This window comes from Durotheca rogersii (genome assembly GCF_024521655.1).
Source record: "Durotheca rogersii strain YMJ 92031201 chromosome Unknown GGS23scaffold_29, whole genome shotgun sequence".
In the NCBI taxonomy this organism is placed as follows: Eukaryota; Fungi; Ascomycota; class Sordariomycetes; order Xylariales; family Xylariaceae; genus Durotheca; species Durotheca rogersii.
In genome coordinates, this window is record NW_026251260.1 from 123,537 (window position 1) to 145,531 (window position 21,995).

General features: G+C 59.1%; 5 protein-coding genes across 5 annotated transcripts; 3 read left to right on the forward strand and 2 right to left on the reverse strand.

The window, feature by feature from the left end:
• Positions 1–1,449: 1,449 nt before the first annotated feature.
• On the reverse strand, positions 1,450–3,516 carry GGS23DRAFT_607327 (uncharacterized protein; the record flags this gene model as incomplete). Its single annotated transcript, XM_051520034.1, has 2 exons — positions 1,450–2,825; positions 2,889–3,516. The coding sequence occupies 2 exons, from the start codon at positions 3,514–3,516 to the stop codon at positions 1,450–1,452; spliced, it is 2,004 nt and encodes a 667-aa protein (XP_051368436.1).
• Positions 3,517–6,806: 3,290 nt separating this feature from the next.
• GGS23DRAFT_584209 (cytosolic large ribosomal subunit protein L30) lies at positions 6,807–7,917 on the reverse strand. Its single transcript, XM_051517313.1, has 3 exons — positions 7,541–7,917; positions 7,305–7,459; positions 6,807–7,156 (listed from the first exon to the last, which is right to left on the reverse strand). Exons 1-3 carry the CDS (start codon positions 7,614–7,616, stop codon positions 7,058–7,060), a joined length of 330 nt encoding a protein of 109 aa, XP_051368437.1. The 5' UTR covers positions 7,617–7,917; the 3' UTR covers positions 6,807–7,057.
• Positions 7,918–9,308, forward strand: GGS23DRAFT_584212 (60S ribosomal protein L10). The gene is made up of 3 exons (XM_051517314.1): positions 7,918–8,082; positions 8,349–8,733; positions 8,826–9,308. Exons 1-3 carry the CDS (start codon positions 8,038–8,040, stop codon positions 9,056–9,058), a joined length of 663 nt encoding a protein of 220 aa, XP_051368438.1. The 5' UTR covers positions 7,918–8,037; the 3' UTR covers positions 9,059–9,308.
• Positions 9,309–14,040: 4,732 nt separating this feature from the next.
• Positions 14,041–16,190, forward strand: GGS23DRAFT_267915 (uncharacterized protein). Its single transcript, XM_051512413.1, has one exon. The coding sequence runs from the start codon at positions 14,265–14,267 to the stop codon at positions 16,017–16,019; it is 1,755 nt and encodes a 584-aa protein (XP_051368439.1). The 5' UTR covers positions 14,041–14,264; the 3' UTR covers positions 16,020–16,190.
• Positions 16,191–17,738: 1,548 nt separating this feature from the next.
• GGS23DRAFT_267951 (uncharacterized protein) lies at positions 17,739–21,099 on the forward strand. Its single transcript, XM_051512416.1, has 2 exons — positions 17,739–17,776; positions 17,864–21,099. Exon 2 carries the CDS (start codon positions 18,061–18,063, stop codon positions 21,085–21,087), a length of 3,027 nt encoding a protein of 1,008 aa, XP_051368440.1. The 5' UTR covers positions 17,739–17,776; positions 17,864–18,060; the 3' UTR covers positions 21,088–21,099.
• The last annotated feature ends 896 nt before the right edge of the window (positions 21,100–21,995 follow it).

A 21,995-nucleotide genomic window follows, 5' to 3' on the forward strand; every position in this document is an offset into this window, starting at 1 on the left:
GCGCGCGGGGCCGTGACTACTCCCGTATTTGCCCTGCCCAAGTCTCAGAGCAGTTATCTCGTCGGTTACAGGCGGCGAGAGGGGAGGACGTCAAGACACGGTGGGAACGGGAGCTGGCGGAGGAGGGAAGAGAAAGCGGGCAGGGGATATTAGGCTGCGAGACGTCGAGCTGGTCGGCGATCAATATCGATAGTCCAGACGCATCGTCGCACTCTTGCAGTCGGTCCCACGAGACGGCCCTGCGAGGTGGGCGAATCAAGTGCGCGCGCTCGCGCTCTCGTCGTGTCGTGTGATTAGTAGTAGTAGTAGCAGTAGTAGCATTAGCAGCAGCAATATCACCAGCAACAACATTCGTCGTCGTCCCTCGCCCCTATCACCTATCCCCCTCCCGCCAAGCTCCGGCGGGCCTCTTTCGACAACTCCACTCCACTCGTGCCGCCGCTCCTAGTCGGCGCCTCCCCTCCCCCTCCCCCGCCCCCAACCTCTTTCCCTCTCCCCCTCTCCCTTCCCTCCGCCCTCTTCTCCTCTCGCCCGCTCACGCGCAGTGGATGGGCGCGCGCGCGTGATGGACGGGACGGGGGAGACACGCACTCGCGGTCGTCCTTGCAGCCGGGGGCAGCTGGGAGACGGGGCACGGCGGACGGCGGCGTATCGACAGGGACGAGAGAGGGGGGGGAGAGGAGGGGGGTTGACGCGGAGCCGTCCGCCCGCCCGTCCTAGGGCCGCCGTGGCGCGGGCCGCAGGGCGAGCTCGTCGCGACGCGTGTCGAGCCTACCTACCCCCGTCGTCTGTCGGGCCGCGCACGGGTTGGTTTACGGGCGGAGCAGACGACGTACCTGCCTACCTGTGTCTAAGCAAGGAGTCGACGACCCGCGCGTGTGTGTGCTCGTGCGCGCCGGAGAGACGAGACGTGGCACGCACTCCGCCGGCGCCGCCGCGGACACGTCGCAGAGAGAAGAACACACACACACAGTCTGGGGACAGAATCTGCAGTCCCATTTTCGCTCCATACTAGTAGTAGTCTTCAAGTTCTCCATAATCTCAATACATAAAAAGCGTCCCGTTGTCTCGATACGACCATAATATACCGCAGTTCCGTAAACTCAGCGAGTTAAGTTAATATAGTAGTAGTAAGTTAGGGTAAGTAGGGGTTGTTTGTTGGCTAAGTTCAGTCAGTCATCACGAGAGTATAAAAAAGTATAAAAAAAAGTAAGTGGCAAGTTTCGTTCGTAAAGCGGCGCGAAGACCCTCGCTTCGTGCTTCTCCCTCCTCCTCTTCTCTTTCTCCATATGTCGCTCTCTATCGCCCTGCGTCGTGCCCGTTATCTGGAGGGGTAAGACGGGTAAATGTCGTCTAGATCCAGCTGGCCTTCTCTTCCCTCCTCTCTATATATAATCCGCCTTCCACGCTTCCTCGCTCACCCGCGCATACATGCCCCTGCCCCCCTGCTTACCGCACGGACTCGTCGTCTTTGCGTCCCCAGCCAGACGCCCAGCCCATCCAGCTCGACCTCTTGTCGGCGCGCGCTGCATCGGCAGTCTCCTGCACAAGCCGCAGCGGGCGCGGCTTCCGCCCCGCAAGCGTGCTCTTCTCGTAGGTACTCTTCTCGTACGTGCTCGCGGGTCGCGGCGGGCTCGCGCTCGCGGTCGTCGGCGTGGCCACCTCTGCCGCCGAGTCCCCGCTGACGCTGCTCGTCTCGCTGCGCATGCCCGGGAAGTTGCCCGCGCTGCCGGTGCTTCCACCCGTGGTCCGGGGCGTCATCACTCCCCCGGAGGAGGTGGGGGAGAAGAACCCTTGCGAGTGCCGCGACGACCGCGAGCTTAGTGTCGGCGACAGCGGGCCGTCGAGGGGACCCTTGTACATCGCGTTGACGATACCTGCGGCCCCCGTGAGCTGCTCACTCATGGGGCGCACGGGTATCCGCCGCGCTGTGCTGTGCGACCGGCCGAGCCCGATGGGGATGCTCGGTGCCGTGTCTGGGTTTGATACAGCCGACGGCAACGCCGAGATCTGCGCTAGCTGCGCCGCCGACATCGTGATCGGACGCGGCTTCGGCCGCTGCAGGATGCTCGCGCTACTGGTCGTCGACTTGGGGCGCTGAGAAAACGATGCTAGCCCTCCCACGTGCTGGAGGTCGAGGGACGCTGACGGCGGTGGGGCAGGGAGGTCCTTGAGCGTGTTGCTATTGTTGGCGTTGGGGGCGCCGGGCTTGAAGTCGGAGGACTGGTCGAGGATGTGCTCAAACTCCTGGTGTGAGAGGAGCCGCTCGATGATCTTGTTGATGTACAGGGTCAACGCCTTGTTCTGGTCCTTGGCGCTGCGGAGCTCGGCCTCGAGGCGGCGCGTGTTCTCGTCCTCGAGCGGGGCGGCCGGCTTGGGCGACTCGTCGCCGATGGCGCCGAGTTCGTCCGCTAGGCTGGACGCCGGTGGCGTCGACGGGCGGTCGCCCGCGCTCGAGCGACCCTCGAGGGCGTTGAGAGCATCCTGGTTGGCGGCGACGCTCATGTAGCTGAAGTCGCCCTTGCCGAAGTCGCCGTGGAGGGTTTTCTCCTGCAGCAGTAGCTGGTAGGACTCGTTGTCCTCCATTAGGCGGGCGTTGGCCATGCGGGCCTCGACGAGCAGGCGCTCGACCTCACGCAGGCGGCCGCCGCCCTGGTTCTCCGTCTCGACGAGCTTGATCTGGGCCTCGGCGAGTTCGAGCCGCAGCGACTCGATCAGCTTGTCCTTCTGCAGCAGCAGCTTCGAGTTGTTCCTCGAGTCGCTGCGCTGGACCGAGGACGGCGGGGCGAAGCTGCCGCCGTCTGCGCTGGGCGAGGTGGTGCTCGCTGTCAGGCCTCGGTCAGCGCGGGACGCGAAGGGCGGACGTGCTTCGGATGCTGGATACTCACTTTGCCTGGTCGGCCGAGATTCCTCGTCGGCATTCCGCTGGTTGAGCGCCTCCTTGAGGCGGTTAATGACAGACTGCATTTCCTCCTCCCGGTTGGCCATCTCCTCCTTCTCCTTCATCATCGAGCCCCTCTCGGCCTCGTAGATGGCCTCCATCTCGCGCATCTGCCTCGCCGCCTCCCTCTTCTCGTTGCGGAGGGCCTCGATCTGCTCCTCGCTCTCGTGCACCCTCTCTTCCAGTTTCGCCTGCTCCTTGAGGGCGTCGTCGAGTCTCGACTGCAGCACCTCGGCCTGTTTCCGGTGTTGCTCAGATGCAGCATCGGCCTTCTGCAGGCGCGCCTTGAGGTCGCCGATCAAGGCGACGGTCTCGGCCCGCGCCTCGGCATCTGACGCGGTGCTGGAAATGCTCAGTGATGAGGTTGCCCTGTGTGTGGCGGCCGCCCGAGCGGACATGGGGGTGCCGCCCCGGGTAGATCGTGTCCTCGACGGTGTGCCGCCATTGCTATTGGAGGCTGCCCCGTTCGTCGACGATGCGGGAGTCGAGGACCGACTCTGTCTCGACGGCGACGTATTGTCGGTCGAATTCCGACCCTGTGCGGCCGACAGCGGCCTCTTTGGAGTAGCGGACATTTGACGGCGGTGGTTTGCGGAGAAATAATGACGGGAGAAGAAAAGAAAAAAAAAAAAGAGAAGATGGCGGTATATGCGGAGTACTACTGTAGATTGGTACGCGAGGGATACAATTGGCAATTCTCCTCGCCCAACGTATTCAAAAGAACAGCAGGATATAGATACAGCACGCGGTGGGCTAGATAGATTCGACAGATGGGATATATCCGGCCACGGTGGTACGACCGTATTGTTGCTTGGTCGAAGGTGAGGAACGAGGTTTGTAGCTGTAAGTGGGCGCTGTGGAAAGTAGCGGAGAGAGAGGAAGGGGAAAAAAAATAAAGGGACCAATCCTCTGTTGACCGGTAGACGCCGCAGGTATTTTTTTTTTCTTTCTCGATGATGATCGCCTGTCTGTCTGTTTTGTTGTCGTGGCTCGGGTCTGGGGTTAGGCGGTAGGTGGTAATTATGCGGTGTCGTGGCGCGCGCGCATGTAAATGGGGTTCTGGGATATGGAACGGGTTTGGGGTGAAGAGGAGAGAGAGGGAGAAGAGAGAGAGGAGAGGGGGGGAGGAGACTAGGTAGGGATAGGGGTGGGATGGATCTGGTTAAGGGGATGGACCCCCGGATGCTGCATGAAGAGGGAGCTACTCTCGCTGTCGACCTGTCGCTCCTTTCCCACGGCGGCTCTGCGAAACCGAGCGACGCAGCGAGACCGGGTTGCGTGATGCTCCCAGTGACGAGCAAACGAACGAAACGAACGGACGAACGAGGGTACGTGGACGCACGTGTGAATACGTGTAAGTGCGTGCGCGTAGAGGAGCGCGGCGAGGAGGTAGGCGTATGACGGCACCGTGGCGGGCAAGGTCAGGCCGCCAGGTCAGACAGGGCCAGGTAGGCCAGGCAGGGAGGCGGTGCGGGTGTGGCCGTAGGAGAAAAGGGGCTCGGCGTATGATGCACACGATGCTGGACGGCGTACGCAGGTGTACGAGTATATCCGCAGGCGAGAGACGTATCCCGATAGTAACATATATAGAAATACAGGCATCAACCTCCAGACCTGTAGGCACGTAGGGTCTGTCTGTGTGTGCACAGAGGCAGGTCCGCGCAGGTCCAGCGTCGCACGATCGGTAGCTGGCACGCCTCGGGGAATCGAGACGGATGGGATTCGGGTCTCCGACAACCTCCTCAGCTTACACTTCGCCCGTCGACTCGGTTTGGAATAGATTGGCGGAGCGGTAAAAGAATAGCAGGTCGAAGGGGGGGGGAGGGGAGAGCCAAGGTAGCAGAGGTAGTAGTACTAGCACGCGACTAGCAGTAGTGGCAGCACCGGCACTGGCGGTAAGTGGCAGCAGGTAGGTACCGCGAAAGTAGCCGGGAGAAGAGGAAGACGTAGAGAGGGAGAGAGGTGGGAGAAGAGAGGGTAGGTAAGTCTGGTGATTGGACCGAAGAGGGAAAACGTTTTAATGGTTCCCTCCTCCTCCTCCTCCTCCTCTCTTCCTCCTACTTCCCTACTTCTCTTCTCTCTCTCCTATTCCCCGTCCCGCCTATTCGGGCCTCTTAGTTAAATTAGTGTTATGCGGTCCCTCTTCCTCACGCCTGATGCTCGGTGAAGGGATGGAAGAGGGGACTAACACCGTGCCTGTTCCGTTATGCCTCCTCAGGTACCCGTCCGAACGGTGAGCGGTCCACACCTGTTTCCACCACATGCATGTTGGATACCTATACTTGCATATATACATGTACATACGCGGGCAGGTCTGTACAATGTCAACATACATGCATACGCACATACATACCTACATACCTTACATATTACATACCTTAGGTACCTACCTACCCCATGTAGCCATATACGCGCCGCATCCTGGCGAAATGGGCTCGCACTATGCCAGAAGGACGCGTCGAAACAAGTATGAGAACAAATCGGGGTTGCGAATCCCAGGAAGAGGATTCACCCATACTTACGTACCTGCCTAGGTACTAACATCCATTGCCCGGGTATACAAACATAGGTTGCCTGCTGCCTTACCGCCTGTGCAGCAAGTACCTCCTCGGTCAGGCACATGTACATTAGGTACATTGTTCGCTATTCCCTAACCTAAGATACCTAACATTAGGTATCGATGTACGTACACGATACAAGGGCGGGCACTTCGCAATGCTTGATAATCCCGCTTGGCCGATTCCCGCGCCTGCCATGCGGCACTGTGGTACGTGCGACGCTCAGAATGTCCGATTGAAACCTCCGACTCCCCAGGGCCCGTTTCCACTTCCGTCTCCTCTCTCGCGTCCGGGTCTCCCAAGCGACACCTCCCATCCCCCCCCGGTCTTGAATCGAATCTATATGGTAAAGCATCCATCTGTCCTACACGCCCAGCTGTCACGTGCGCAGATCGAAATGCTTGTCACGGGCCACGAAGGGACGATCCGTTCGACACGGATACGTACATACTGAGTACTTACATTGTTACGCACCCTGCCTACATCCACACATACCGTGCACGTGTCATGAACTGGCACGCTTCTTCTTCTTCTTCTTGACAGCGCCTACCCGGACGTCCCGTCCCGTTATCGTGACTTTCTCGAACCGCTCCGGGGAGGAGTAGAGAGCACCTAGAGTCTCGCTCAGCATCGGTGGCGGCGTTTTCAAAGTGTAGATCCTCCTCGGTACGTCGTTGCCTTAATATGTGCGTGGACATCGAGACTAGGCTGCCTCCCTTACAGGGCAACCTCAAGTTAGCTGCCCACCGCTTATGCACATACGTGCATACCTCTACCCATAGCCGGATCCGCAACCGCACCTGGTAAATATAGGCCGACACCGAGTTTTCGAAACAAGCGATCAGATACTTGGTGAGCAGAGCATAACTATTCTCACACGTGTCGGGGGGTGCCTACTTCATTTCTTATGCAACCGTCACTCACTGCCTGCGCTGGTTCTGTAGACGTACTTGTATACATAATAGTACGCGTACAAGTATAAATATACCTGAGAGTCAGCCTCCATTACGTGGGCAGCGAGTCCTCGCCTAAAGGAGGGTTAACCGAGACATTATTCGTTCCATACTGCCCCATAGTAGGAAAGAAAAAGCACTCCAGGGAGACGAAGGCGTTCTGGTGTCATCGAAGACATATCGCGTCCTGAACTATTACCTAACCGACATCGTAGTAGATCAGTCTGACTGGTGACTGGCTGGTTCGGTCACCCATCTGAGGGTATCAACTCGATAGTGGCCAATTCAAGCCATGTCGGTCGTGGCACGAGACACCTGCCAAGAAAACATCGGACCGGTTCACCGACAGCACGGCTGCTTGGGTATCACTTGTATTTTGTATCAGGTTAACCTTTTTTTTTCGTCCTAATTGACATTCAGTAGTCGTCTAAAGAGAGGCTACTCAAAGAATCCCTCTAGGAGCTGCGCTCTCCGAAGAGGCACTTGCAAATACGCAAGAGATACCAGCGGGAATCGTACGCGAACGACGAGCCGCGACGACCCTGTCCCTCCCCAGATTTGAACCCCAACGCCGTTCCACGATGCCGTGTTCTAGTCTAAACTTCCTAGGCCTGCTGGTCGGCGAGGATATCCGAGTCACCAGCATCTATGATGGCCATCGTGGAGCAGCGGAAGAGTTTACCGCAGGCGGTGCCCAGCTCGATCTGTATCGCGGCGGAATACGAGTAAGCCAACTGGATTACCCTCCAAAGTCTTGGAAAAAGACTTCTTCTCTGGGCGGGGCGAATCGCCGAGGACATGCATATGTCCATCGACCACGGAATCGAGACAGGGTATGGGGCTTCAGCTTACGTTGGTGCCCGAGAAGTGGTGAACGGGGGCCTTGGACAGCATCGAGTAATATTCCAACTCAGACTTGCGCAGCGGCGGCGTGTTTCCGGAGATGATGACCAGCTTGGCCTTGCCAGATCGCAGGCTCTTGAGGGTCGACTTGTAGCCGAGAGTGACTGGTGCAAGACGTTAGCCACTGCGTTGACAAACTCGCGGCATTTCGAGCCAGGGCAAAACGAAAAGAAAAAAAAACTCACCCTTTCCAGACTTCATGACAAGCGCAAGGCGCGAGTTGATGCTGTTGGCATCCTTCTTGTTCTTCTTAGGAGGCATCTTGTCGAATATGGCTGCGTGAATGCGGGTGTGGGTACTGCTGGCAAAAACGGAACGATGCTGAGGAGAAGATGAAGAAGGTGCACATTACTGCCAAAAGCGAAAACGACGGGCCAAAAACCACAGAAAGTGCTCGGCGGGGTGGTAGTTGTGGAGACGGAACCGAGATCTTCCGGTAGCCGATGGTTTCAGCCCTAACTCCACTCTTTGCTTAGGTGAGCGGGCCAATGAGGGCCCCCGCCACCGAATCCGCTTTTGTGACTCTCCTTGCTTTGAAATCAAAGTCTGGAATTTCATCCGTCAAGAGGGACTTCAACCGCCTCGCTCCCTGCCGGCACCATCTTCTCCCCCCAACATCAACCAATAACCACCATCACCACTACCACATCCACGACAGCAGCATTCACGACAAGCATTCAAGATGGCGCGTCGTCCCGCAAGGTGCTACCGGTACTGCAAGAACAAGGTGAGCTTTGCTGAACCATAGGGATCCGTTCCCTCCCTCCCCGGCTGCCAGCAAGTCGTTGCGTTTCAGGGCCTCCTCCCTCAGAACGGTCGAGCGCCCGAGGACGTCTTCCAGTCTCCCACTTCCCATATTCCGAATCGCACGAGCGCCTACGCTTCCTCTTAGCGCCAGGAACATGCATACACATACTCCTATTGTCCCATAATTTCGGAGGAGAGAAAGGAGAAGCAGAAAGATGCAATTACTGATACTAACTATGAAACTAGCCGTATCCCAAGTCCCGCTTCAACCGTGGTGTCCCCGACCCCAAGATCCGCATCTTCGATCTGGGCCGAAAGCGCGCGACCGTCGATGACTTCCCTCTGTGCATCCACCTCGTCTCGAACGAGTACGAGCAGCTGAGCTCTGAGGCCCTGGAGGCCGCCCGCATCTGCGCCAACAAGTACCTCGTCAAGCTGGCCGGCAAGGAAGGCTTCCACCTGCGCGTCCGCGCCCACCCCTACCACGTCGTCCGCATCAACAAGATGTTGTCGTGCGCCGGCGCCGATAGACTGCAGACCGGAATGCGCGGCGCCTGGGGCAAGCCCAACGGAACTGTCGCCCGCGTCAACATCGGCCAGATCATCCTGAGCGTGCGGACTCGTGACTCCAGTGAGTACCGCTGCCCAACCCACCACCTATCTGCACCACGCTGGAAAGGCTTCCGAGAAAGTAATAGTATGCTAACTTGTCTGTTCCCCTAGACCGCGCCATCGCTCTTGAGGCCCTCCGACGATCCCAGTACAAGTTCCCCGGCCGGCAAAAGATCATCGTATCGAAGAACTGGGGCTTCACGCCGCTGCGGCGCGAGGAGTACCTGGAGAAGAAGGCGGCCGGCCGCGTCAAGGTCGACGGAGCCTACGTCCAGTTCCTCACGAACCACGGCAGCCTCGCCCAGAACGTCAAGCGCTTCCCCGAGGCCTTCTCCGAGGCTTAGGCGCGTGCACCTGGGCGGGAGCGGCGGCGAAGGAGAGCATGGGCAGGGCAGGCCGGCAAGCAAGGCATATCTGTTGGGGAACTGGAACTGGCACTGGCGCATTAATTGGGTTTAACGAAAACGTTCCATACACATAGCACATACAAACACGCGCGCACACGCATACGCGCGGCACAAGCTACTGCTGCCGCCGGTGCTCCCGTTGTCGTTGTTGTTGACAGTCAATTCGGATCTGCATTTGCATTACTTACATCTGCGCTCGCCACCTCGTTCGTGATCGTGATGTTGACTACCCGCCGAGGTAGCTTCCGTCTACTATAGAAAACCAGGGGAAAAAGAAACATGTGCTCGTGAATCGTGGTCGTTTAGTAAGTAGTATGCATACGGCCCTGCTAACCATCCTGCCTATCGGTGGCGGGCGCAAGGTGGCCAGCCAGGCCGTAATGCTTCATACCGTATCCGACGCTCGCACGTCGAGTTAGTCAGCCCCTTCCCCTTCCTCCTCCCCCCTCCTTTTCTCGCTGTGCGTGCGGCACATCCGAGAAAAGGCGCTGGGGCCGTCCCGCCCGACGCGCCTCCGCCCGTGTCGGCGTCGTTTATTCTCCCCACACCCCCTCACTCTCCTGCCTTCTGCACCTACCTACCTTATCTCCTTCGCTCTGGCGCCTGCGGGCCTGCGGTGGGCTAGTTTCGGGGTAGGGGGGAGACGGGGTAGGGAGTTGCTGTTGGGGCTTGGTTCGGCCGGCGGGCGGGGTCGCATGGCCGGGCCTGGCCGGCTATCTATTTCCGCTGGCTCGGGACAAGGCGTCTGTATGCGTAAGGTAAGAGGTAAGTAATTGCTCGAGGGGTCCGGGGGATCCGGAATGCGATCGTGGCCGCGTGCGCGCGTAGGCGACGGCGGCGGGGGGATGCTGAGACGCTGCATATGGCGGCGCATGCTGCTGTGAACACTATTTCTCTCTATATATATCTCTCTCTATGTGTGTGTGTGTGGTGTGTGTGGTGTGAGTGATACACTCGCCTATACCTATAGTGTCAGAGGCTTCCCCCGCTATCGCACTATCAGACTGCCAGGGCTACCCGAGACGAGCCGGTGGCAGATGTCACGAGACACAGAGAGGGAGGTCCAGATGACGTAGTAGCGCAGTATTGCGGTGCGCCGCTTCACGACGCCGCTTGCACGAGCGCTTTCCGACAACGGCGCTGGCTCTGGTGCTGGTGCTAGAGAGGGCCGTCTGCGCATACCTACCTACGTTGACCATGTGATCGTCTAGCGAGAGGGGGGTGTGATGACTACGGCGTGTTATAGCGCGTGGAGATGGGGCGCATATATGGTTGTTAGTAGGTATATAGGAGCACGGGTTTTTCTAGTACGCTTGCCAGTCATGCATACGTACATTGCATACAGTAGTAAGGCACTCTTCCGCTATATTTGTCCTGTGTGCGCAATATATGTATACACGAGGCGGGGCCGACACGAGGAGGGGTGAACCGGTGCAGCGAGCAGGAGAGCTACCAGCCCAGGCAGAAACGGGCACTTACATCACTGTCATCTTTTTATAACTATGACTGCTGCTGCTACGGCGCGATTATGGGAACCATCCGCCTCCTCTACCCACCGGAGAGGGCGCGATACGTACGTGTATGTGTATCATGTCTAGTTCGCAGGCACGGCACGAATAAACCGCTTCTCCACCATCATCGCTCGGACCGCGTCGTCGTGATGGTTCATCACTCGCCCGCCGATGGGATGGGACTCTTAGAAAAGGTGGAACGCTGACGAGATGCGGCGAACACGATAGGTAAAATCAGAGAGGGCAGGTGGAGAATACGGGCAAAGAGACGGGGTAAAATAATGCATTGTCGATATTGGGGCGGGTTCGCGCTGCTTACCTACCTACGTAATACGTTCAGGTATCTTTTGACTTCCGTATCGTCGCCGTCCCGATTTCCCACTTACCTTCCTGCTTGCGGCGGGGTCGTCCAGGCGTAGGTATCTTTCTGTTCTATCAACGAGCGAGCGAACACAATTTCCGCACACCCTGTAGTGCCGGAGCTCGCGGCCTAGCCTGGTTGAGGAGGGTAGGCGTAGTAGCTCTTGTCTATCATGTTGACGGGCAGACCGATTCCGGTTTGCAATGCAGAAAAAGGAGAGGAAAGGAAAATAAACAAGGAAGGAGAAAAAGGGGGGAGAGGAGGAAGAGGGAACTTTGGGATAGACCTGGATTCACAACCATGACAAGGGCAACTGCGCAGAGCCAGGCCAAGGCGAGGGATGCTATCTACGTATACACGCTCAGGTCTCGAGGCGAAAGACGAAAGGTGAAGTTGGGGGGTTACATTTGGCTTCGTTACCGATTTTCTTTCAGCTCGGCGTCGACTTGAGTCGAAAATAGCAGACAGACATGCAGACATGCAGACGGAGCGAGCAGTGTCAGCCGCGGACGGCATCGGGATGGCTAGTCAGCTGAGTCGCGATAGGCAAGGAGGAAGCCGGAGTGTTGAGATGCAGGCATAAGTCTCGAGGTAACTATGTGCCGAATGCGGTGAACAACCACTCGACGATGCGGCACTAGCGTGGTGCCATGGCCATGCGATGCTAGGCCACACCGTGGGCCAGCGAGACAAGCCCAAGTTTCGATGCCTACCACGTACATAATAGTATAGCGTATCCCTGTTGCTATATGTATGTAGGCGGGAAGGAATACCGATTCCGCAGTAGACAGCGCGGCATGTCCCATGCGAATGGTGGCGACCCCCTTGCGAGTTTTCTCGCATACGCATCAAGTCGCACCTCGAGTCGACACTGGGTGGTTGCGTGTGGTTACGTGTACCTTAGGGATGCTTCGGAGACGATACGATGAGGAGAGGGACCCCCCAAAAAGGCAGAAGAAGAGAACAGTCTAGGCGAATGGACCTGGCAGGTCGGTGTGCGTGCATGCGCATCCACACGTACCTATTCATAGGTAGGTGATATAGGTAGGTTGGGCTGACCAGGGCCACGACGGCGTTGCTGGCGGGTTCGAGGGCGCCGTGGCCAGGTCAGACACGGGTATACTACATGGGCAGCACGCGTACACGCTGGCTGGGTTCTGCGGCGAGGGAGGTGATGTGGGACGAAGGGAGGGATGGGAGCGAATTGCTGGTCAGAGGGGCGTGTTATTTTTATGAGATCGGCCAATTCGGTGGTCGAGATGGGAATGATGGACGGGATGATGGGCAGAATGATGGGTATTTTCAGGATAGGGCATCGAAGGTGGTGTAGAGGCACCTAATTAATGTCTTGTCGAGGCGTGGCCGTGCCTGGCTGCGAGATGATAGCCCAGGGTGTGTTAGGTACTTAGGTAGGTACATGTCCCACGCTGCGGGATATCTCGCATCTGTCAAGTATCCGAGGGTGTGCACCTCAGGTACCTAGATACCTACGTAGGTATGTAGTGGTAGGAGGTAGCAAATCGCGTCCCATCCCACCTTCTAGTTTTATTTTAGATATGCGGCGTACTGGCTACCTAAGGCAGTAGACGATGTCCCCCCCTAGCCGTACGTACTCGCTACCTGCTGTCCGCGCTCGGGTTGGTGTCGTATGTAATGTGCTGAGGAGTTAGCTTAAGGTTGAGGGTGACAAGTGTGCCTACCTAACCAGATGGACGATAGCACCCTCCCGCCAGATCCTGTGCTGCGCTAGCGTGCCTGCCCGGCGTTTGCCTCGATAGCCGCCTGATAATGAGATGGCTCGATCCAACCCTTTATGAGAGGTAGATACCTCCTTAGGTACCCATGTACTGCGATAACGCACCTGAGAATTGTCGATGGGCGGTGGTGTCCTTACCTCCCATACACCTTTAGGTAGGTAAATACTACACGAGAGAGAGAGGCACTTGAGAAGACACCATATGAGAGGGACGGACGGACCTATCGAGGTCGAGATACCGAGATACCGAACGCGTCGATAAGGAGGTAGGTCTCGGGGCGAATGAGTGCCCGCCGATGGGATGGGCGAAGAGAGGAAAATCGGGGGCTGGAGGTGCACCGGCTGCCACCCTGAGGCGCCCACTAACGCTGCAGCGCGACAAGAATGAGGTAATCCCAGCCCGAACTGAGCCCATCCTCTGGCTTATCTCTCTCGCACCCTCGCACCCAGGCACAATTCACACCCCCTCATCGCCACCCTCCTCTCCTCTCCCTCCCTCCCTCTACCCTCCGTTGTATTTTATTTTTATCTTTTATTTTCTTCAAAATGCCCTCAGCCACGGCCGCCTTCCAATGACGCATATGCCCACGATCGGGAGCCAGTCAAGGACACGCAGCACGTGTATCTCCCGCATGCGCCTTATCGTCCCGAGCGCACGGCGTCAGCTTGGCCCCAGCGGACGGCTAGCGGGCGACGGGTTCGACTGGCCGCTCTGCACGAAGGCCGCTTGTACTAATTGGGCAATTCCACTGGCGGCATCTGTGGTCTGGTCTGTGGTCTGGTCCGCTGTTCTCTGCTTGGCTCGCCGGTTGCCGGTCGATACCCAAAGGCTGCGAAAGGTGGGCGGATGGTCGATGCGCTGTTGATGCGGTCAAACCACCGGCCCACGCGACTTTGGCATCATCAACAAACAGGTCCCTGGGACCTTTTTCTCTCTCCCTCTCCCTTTTCCCTCCACCGCCGCCAATCGGACAGGTCACACCTGCATCCCGCCCTGGCCTCGCATCGCCCGTGACAGATTGGCCTGCCACCCGCCCGTCCCCGCCAGGCCCTCTCTCGCCCGTCATCCCATCCACGACTTCGTCTTCTTCTCCTGTTCCTGATTAACCTCACTCTGACTTGTCCGTCTCCTGTGCAACCCACGTAGCCTCCTCCGAAACGCAGTCATCCAGTCTCCATAATTAGCATCTCCGTCAATCCCGCGTTAAGGAACAAGCACGCCGATATTCTTCCCCTCCCCCTTTTTCCCCCTCCTTCACTCACACATTTCGCACCCTCTCCACCTCCTCCGTATCGAGCCTTGCTTATCCTGGTCCTGTGTTGTGTCCCCTGCGCTGTCTAACGCTGTCCAACGCTGTCCGACGCTGTCCGACGAGTCTGCCTTGCAGAGAGCACCACTAAGCGTTGTGCAACTCTGGTCGCGTATTATTTAACATCGACCGCTGGGACCTCCCCAGTCGGGCAACTGCTCTCGCCCTTTGCGACTAACCACCCAACTGCAAAACGTTTCTTGCGATGGCGTTTCATCAGCCTACACGTCAGAGCGCTCAGCGGCTCTTCCGCCCCGAACCTGAGGATGAGACTCAGCAGGCTCCCCAGCTGACCCCTCAACCCGCCGAAGATCCCCAGACCTGGGTTCTCTTCTCCCCCGCTACCGACGCTGGTACTACGACGTCTTACCTGACGTCGTCCCACCAGACCAATACCACTCCGGGCCGCTCGCGGTTGAGCGACATCGGGAGCTTTGATCCCGTCGCCCGACCAGGCTCCGGCGCCGAGCCATCACGACCCGCAAATTCCGCCAGTGACGCAATCCAGGACGAGGAGGACGCCGAGCTGGACAGCCTCGACAGCCACCTCCCCGAATTCCGCTCTACACCTGATTTCTACGACTCACCCCCTGCTCTCCCCCACGCCACACCCGTTGTCCCCGCCCACGACGGCTTGGGCTCCTTCCGACCAGACCAGGGCGCGATCGGTGCCGACATGCAAGAGCGCATCTACGCCTTCGAACAGTACAATCCTCACCGCGTGAAGAGACATGACGGTCTCGACCTAGCTCAGATCGACCTTGAAGATGAGAGGATACAGGAGATGGAAAAGCTGAGGAGGATAGAGACCTGGCGACTAGAGCACAGCCGGTACCTCTTGGAAGAGATACAGAAGGAGACCCGCAGAAGACGACGATCCATCGCCAACATTTCGATACCCGATAAGCCGGAGCAGAAAGTGGACGAGGTAGCGACGCCGATCACGACGGATGATATGGCAAGTAGTACGATGGATCATTCGCAAGATTGGCACGAACGCGATGAGAGCGAACCCGAGACGGATCGCGAGAGCATCTGGGGGCGCATTACTCGGAAGGTCATTCGTGACCTGATGGGGATCGACGACAAGCTGCTTGCCATATTATTTGGCGAAGCTCTCCCCGACGAAGAGGACCTCGCTTGGACGCCGAGGGCCTCGGTTACACCGAGGCTAGGCCAGCCCACGGACATGGCCAGGGGAGACGGTGCGGCTGAAGCCGATTCCGGATGGCAGCTCAAGATGCTAGAACGAGTCGCGACGGAGCTAGGCCACCTCATCAACCGAATCTCCGAACATCCCGGGGCCTTTTCCACTTTCAGCCGAGTGCAGCAGATGCCTCTTCCGTACGCCGGCCTCGCCTCCATACCCGAGGGCACCGTCGACACCACGCCTGGCACCGGGGCGAAAGCGAGCGAGCCGTCGGTAGCGATGCCCGAATTCCGACCGACGATCGGCGCCCACGCACGGCCGACGGACGGACCCCACGTCGGCCGCCCGCTCGGCCCTGGTGCGCCTAGCTCGCAGGCGAAGACGGAAACATCCGGGGCGGCCTTTACGCAGGAAGAGTGGGAGCAGGACCTGGACGTGAGGCTCGTGTTCCGGTATCTCCGGTCGCGCTTCATGCCGCGGTCCAACAGCAGCGCGGCGATGGCCGGCACGCCTAGCCTCAGCGCGTCGAGCGCGCAAGACGTGGCGGCCAAGGCGGCGCGAGTGCGCCAGCACCACCCGCTGATCTCGAGGTCGCGGCCGGCGGACCGGCGCAAGTCGAAGGCGGCAGTGCCTTCGAACCCGCTGCCGGCGTTCAAGTACGCGGGCAGCTGCGCCAGCCACAGCACGCGGAGGTCGGTGAGGCGGAGCAGCTGCTCGTCGTCGCGGCACTACTGGGACATCGGCGGCTCGGTCGGGACTGGCTCGATGATCGCCACGACCGGGCCAATGGGAAGCTGGGGCGAAGTGTAGAGACGGGATTGGGTCTCGCCAACATGCTGTACAAATACTATCACACCTATCTTAGGCGTCGGCGGCATAATAGGGCCGTCTGGGTCGGTCTTACTTGTCTGCACAGGCATACACATATACACATTACAAATGCATCACGTTTACACATAACCATGCCTAACACTACTCATAGAGCGAGAGAAGGCGATTCCCACAAAAAAAAAAAAAGACGGCCAATTTCGTGGCCAGGCCGGCAAGGCGGACGGTAGGTTTGTTCGCATTGGCCAATGAGGCATCGCAATTGAGTCACTAGTGGTGTCCCCAACAAGCAGGAAACAGACGAGGTGACTCCGAGGCGCGTCGATTCTTGGTCGGTTATTCGTCCGCCTAGCTTTTGGGTATGATCTCTTCTTCGTCTTTGTCTCCTCCGCGCGAGGCGAGCGTGGTGGTGAGAGGGCTGCCAATGGGCCGGGTGCGAGATCGATTTCGGGGCGATTCCGGGGGGGGGTTTTTTTTTTCTTTCCAAGAGGAGGAGGTTCGTGCGTAGGAGGTGGATTTTTGGCGGGGAGGCGGTCAGGTGGGACGGGAAGGGTGACGGGCTTCCGCTGACGTGACGAGCTGGTGACTTATAATACTCAGTACTCAAGTAGGAGTATGAGTCGGCGGTAAAAAATACACGTACAGCAGGGGAAGTTCGCTCTGGGACTCGGCAAGAGCAGGAAGCGCGCCTCGTCCCTCCCCTCCCCTTTTGCCGTCTGTGCTTCGGTGGACGTGCGGGTCGCCAGCGAGGGGGCGGGCCAATGGCAGGGCGCGGCCGCGGTACGGGACGCGGGTCAGTCGCGACGTCCTCGAGCGCTTTCTCCCATTCGCTGCTTCCCTTTTGGGACGACCGCGTTCAAGCCGGCGAGCTCCTGCTGACCGCGGCTGCTGATTGGCCGGAGGCCCACTCCCTGGCTCTCCCCCGTTTCTTCCACCTCCTCCTCCTCCTCCTCCTCCCTCCCTTAAGCAGCTAGCAGCAGGCTGCGCACCTACACTACGACGCACAACGTCCATCCATCCGCCTCACACACTGGCGAAAGGCACACGCACTTTCGCTCTCTCTGTCCGTTGTCATTGTCGTCGTCGTCGTCGTCGTCGTCGTCGTCGTCTACTTTTCCCTCCTCCTCCTCCTCCTCCTCTCGACTCCTCCGCATATATATCCATCCACCCTCGCCGGACCGCGCGCTACGCAACCCAACGACGCAACAACGCAACGCCCGACTTCGACTTGTCCTATTCTCCTCGCGCCGACCCTTGTCGCCCGTCGTAGCGTCGAGTCATAATCTGCATGTGTATCTATCTCACCTCGAAATACCTACCTAGATACATGCACGCATCCGCACACGCACCATACTACGTTGTGCTACCTGCGTCGACACCCTGCCTCTCTCTCCCTGCCGCATCCTCTTCTCCACAGCGCATGATATCTCCTGTGGTGTTCCCTAACCGTGCTTCTACCGCCTAACCCCCCCCCCCACCATCGACCGACTTTAGCCCAACCCTCCCTGGGCGCCTCACTTCTGGCCATCACCACCTCCCATCCTCGACTCGCCCTTCGCATTGTCCTCCGTCGAGCTGTACGCGTACCTTCGTCGCCTGCCGCTTCTCTTATCGCATACAAATTGTCGCCTCGTCCTCGCCTGCTCGTCGCCTACCTCTCTCCCTTTTCTCTCTATTCTCTCCTCCGACAAACGGTTCGTGTGTGTGCCTGTCTACGTACGCGTGTATGCTCGTGTGGGGTGAGAGTGTCTGGGGAGCCGTTCGGGTTCTTGGATTTTTGCTGGACCGCAGGACGAGTCCAGAGCTCGGACTAACAACGGGAGCAGTGCCATGTACTAGATATCTCGAATCGCGACCCAGCCGTGCCTGGTAGGGTCGCCCAGGGACTCCGACGTCCTCTCTCGTCGCGCGACCGACAATAAATACCCGTCTCTCCCCCCTTCGCCCGCCCCCCCTTCCATCTCTCCATCGCTTCAATTCTCCTAATTCCTCCAATGCTCCCGACCGAGGCGCATTCGGCCCAATGGCAGGACTTACCCCCGACCTCTCGCTTCTAAACAGCGCTTTCTTTAATATTTACCATGACGCCCCTGGAAATACGGGTTCCCCAGCCCTCCCCAGCGGTCGATGCAATTTTGTCGATTTAAACCACGGCGCCAATGGCCCTCGATGCGGATGCCGTCGCTTCTGGAGTCGCCGCACTCTCTCCGCCAGGACGGGCAGAGGCAGCATGTCAGGAACCTCGCCGGTATTTGCTAATGGATTCCTCCACGGCGGGAGCGGCGGCCTCGCAGACGACGACGCCTGGTGCATGTGTTCCCACCATGCGTGCTTCCACGATGATGCTCGCGACGGCCAAACCCCAACTGCCGTCGTCCCTCCTCCCGACATGGTAAGCAATGGCCAGGAGAACGAGCGACCCAAGACCAGCAGGGAGCCGCTCACGCCGGTGCCGGATCCGTCATTCAAGGTGCCGGGATTTGTGGAGTCGTCCATGGATATGTTTAATGAATCTCTCTTCCCGAACCGCCCGACGGGGCGCGATGGTGCGTCCCAGACCGGGAGCGCGGTGCCCGCGCCGGAACCTTCTATTCCTGATACCCTGGCCTGGGCCAACTTTATCCAATCCGAGCCGGACGACGTAGGCTTGCTTCCCCCGATCCCGAGCCAGTGTCTGATGTCTTCCCAACCAAGCTCGACGACGTCGTCTGCCCGGGTGAGTTATCTTCGGCCGTTTGCCGGGAAGGGGCTGCAGACATTTAGTAGTGTCCGAACTAAGCTAGGTGAGCCCCCTCTGGGGCAGGATGACGAGACCGAACAGGAGGAGGATGCCGTTGCCTCCGGCGTAGATCACCAGTCTGTCGATGACGGACAGACCGTCACCAACACCCCAAGGTCTTGTAGGCACGGAGACGCGACTGAGAGGCCGGGACTGTCCTCTCCGGCACCCCACCAGGACGCCCTTCAGCAGTTGTCCGATGTGGTTCAAGCGCATGACCAGCGACTAGACCGGCTGGAGAATCCCTCCATCTCCACCGCCGGCTACGACGGTTGTGACGACAAGCACGACCACGCCGATCTTCGAATCACAGAGCTCGAGTCGCGCGTCGAAGAGGTCGAGAAGATGCTCAACGACACCCCTAGCCAGGTTTCGGCCTACCACCCAGCTCGACGTCCGGACGTCAACGCGTCTATGAGCAGCGCCGTCTCCGTCTCCACCAGCGGGACCGAATACGTATTGAGTCGCACCGAACTCTACAGCCAGCTGCAAGCTCTAAAATCTCAGCTCGACCACCTGCAGGGGCTCTCGCCCTTCCCGTCCCCGACACGCCCGTGGGATGTTGAGGTGGTCTTTCTGCCCTTCCCGTTGAAGGGTATATGGATGGATTCTACCTACTTCGCCGGCCAGCACCCCTTGGACGCCGGCGCCAACATCGAGGCCGACCAATGGACCCAGCTGCCTAGCAGCTCGTCTGCCCTGGATCCTCAGTCGCCGGATGGCGACTGGGCCGGGCCCGAAGTCGAGTCGGAGTGGCTGCTCCCTCGCGCGTGCGCGCCCGGCCGCGTCATCCAGCAGCGGCTTAGGAGCCGAGGCCTCGTCAAGAACGTGACGATCTGCGGCCCAGATGCTAGGAGCGTCCATCACGCGATGAACGACGCATTCGGCACCCTATTCCGCACCTTCTCTCGCATGCAAGCCAATGTCCACCACGGCTCGACGCAGCACCACCGCGTCGCCAAGTTCCTCGGCCTCCAATCGGCTTGGGTGCCGCTGCGCAAAATCCGCAGCGATCCGAAGCTCCACTTCCTATCGCCACCCGAGATGGTTACGCCGGTGACGTGGGATGTCTCTTTCCTGCGCGCGAGCGTGGTTATGAAGGTGGGCGGGGCGCAGCGCCTCTACATCACTCACCCTGAGGCGTATCTCCAGGACCAAGACGCGTACCTCAACGGGTGGAACTGGCAACGCCTGCGCGAGCTCAGTCGAGTGTACGCCGACTCTCAGAGCAGCCAGGAGGTCCCCGAGGCGGACGCCATGGAGGAATGCTGGTTGCGGAACGACAACCTCGATGAGACTTCCGCCGTCGCCTTCCCGCCGCCCGGCAGCCGGCAGCCGGCGCAGGTCAATTGGCGGACCGTGTCGATGTCGCCGTCTCGGCACATGAGCGCCAGCGTCACGGCCGTGCCGCTGTCCTTCGCCACCAGTCGCTCCGCCGCGCGCAATCGCACCAAGTCCCCGGCTGCCGTCACGTTCAAAGAGCGGAAAGGCTCTAGACCACCTAATATACGCACGGCCTCGATGCCTCCCATCGTGCCACACGTCGTCTCGCAGGCCCAAGCGAAGCGGCGAGTGACACCGGTTGTTCGGCCTGCGGAACGCCGCGTGGCGGCGCAGGTCCGCCCCCCCATGCCACACGTCGCAGCCCTTGCGAAGCGCCGCGGCACCCGTTCCCCGTCTGCGCGGCCACGGAACACCCCCCGCTGGAGCACGGCGTCGCCGACTCCTATGCCCGAAGCCTTCCCCCCCCGCGGCTCGACGCCGTTCTACGCGACGCCGCATAGCAATGCCCCCTTTATCGACACGCGGTCCAACCGCGGCGTCGTGACGGCGGACGACGATCCCGACAGCGGTGGGAGCGGTAGCGGCGCCGACCAGCATGGTGGGGACGAGGAAGATATGGAAGAGGATGACAGCGACGACGGTGGCGACGATAATAATAATTCGGACTACGCCGACAGCCCGATGCTCGATTTCGCCCACGTGGACGATCCTCTCGAGTCGTGGCAGGACAGACAACTCCCCGGCGGCCCAGAGGACGAGGCGTGGCCGGGTATAGAGGACGAAGAGAACCGTAATGCCGAGATCGGGATCGACATCCACGAGGACGACGACGCGATGACGGACGCGGACGGGTTCGAGACGGAGAGCCAGAAGTCGAGCGTGCCGAGCGAGTACCCGAGCACGCACCGGGCGTGGACGGGCGCCGAGGAGGGCGGCTTCCGGGTGTACGAGGATGCCAACAACGCCCCAATCAGCGTCGTAAAGTGACGCACCTGGGGACGGGCGCGTCGCTATGCGGTGCCTCTAGTTTTGGGGAATGTCGTAAATCGTGAACTAGCGGGTGTACTTGGCGGATTTAACGACGTGCGCGAGGCGCGGTTCGGGACGTCTTGCTGGGAGGGAGGATGACTGACGACGGCGGTGGTTATCTTATCAGACATTGGCGTCGAGGGTCGGTGTGGGCGTTGGTTTTTTTTTTTCCGGGTAGAGGGCATTTTCGAGAGCGATTGTCAAGAGAGGAGTTGGAGTCGGCGTAGATGAGTGGATTGATTTGGATATAGGTGTAGAGGCGTGCGTAGTACCATTGCTTCCGAAGCTGCGCGCCATACTGGTTGGATGGCTTCCACACCCACCCAGCCGCGCATATATACGGGCCCCGGCGTTTCTGCCGCTATAGAGAGATGGAATTTGGCGGCTGGATGTGTCTTTCTCTGACCGGAGCCACCTAGTCGGCTCTGTCGTTTCAAAAAGAGAGGCGGGGGGGGAAGGATATCGATCTGACGGGCGTACGGTTGCGGTGCTCTGCTTCCGACCCCATTGCTACCTCACCATCGCCGCTACAAATATACTACTACTACCTACCTGCCTTCTCCTATTCCCTCCCGCCTGTGTATCATTATTAGATGGCGTCTATCCCGTACTTCCCTCCCTCGGTACTGCTGTCTTGCTGTGCGCATATGCGTATACGGGGTGTCTTACCCGTCTATCTCTATTTATCTACCTATCTAACCCATACCACATGCGACGTACTACCCGTCGTGGTATGTGTGTATTATGTATGTATTTTAGACCGCCCTGTCTCATCGCCAGCATCCTCTACTCCCTCCGCCTACCAGCCACACTTGCCAGAGTAAGGCTGGATTCTTAAAAACAGCCTGCTTTAGAAGGACACAAAT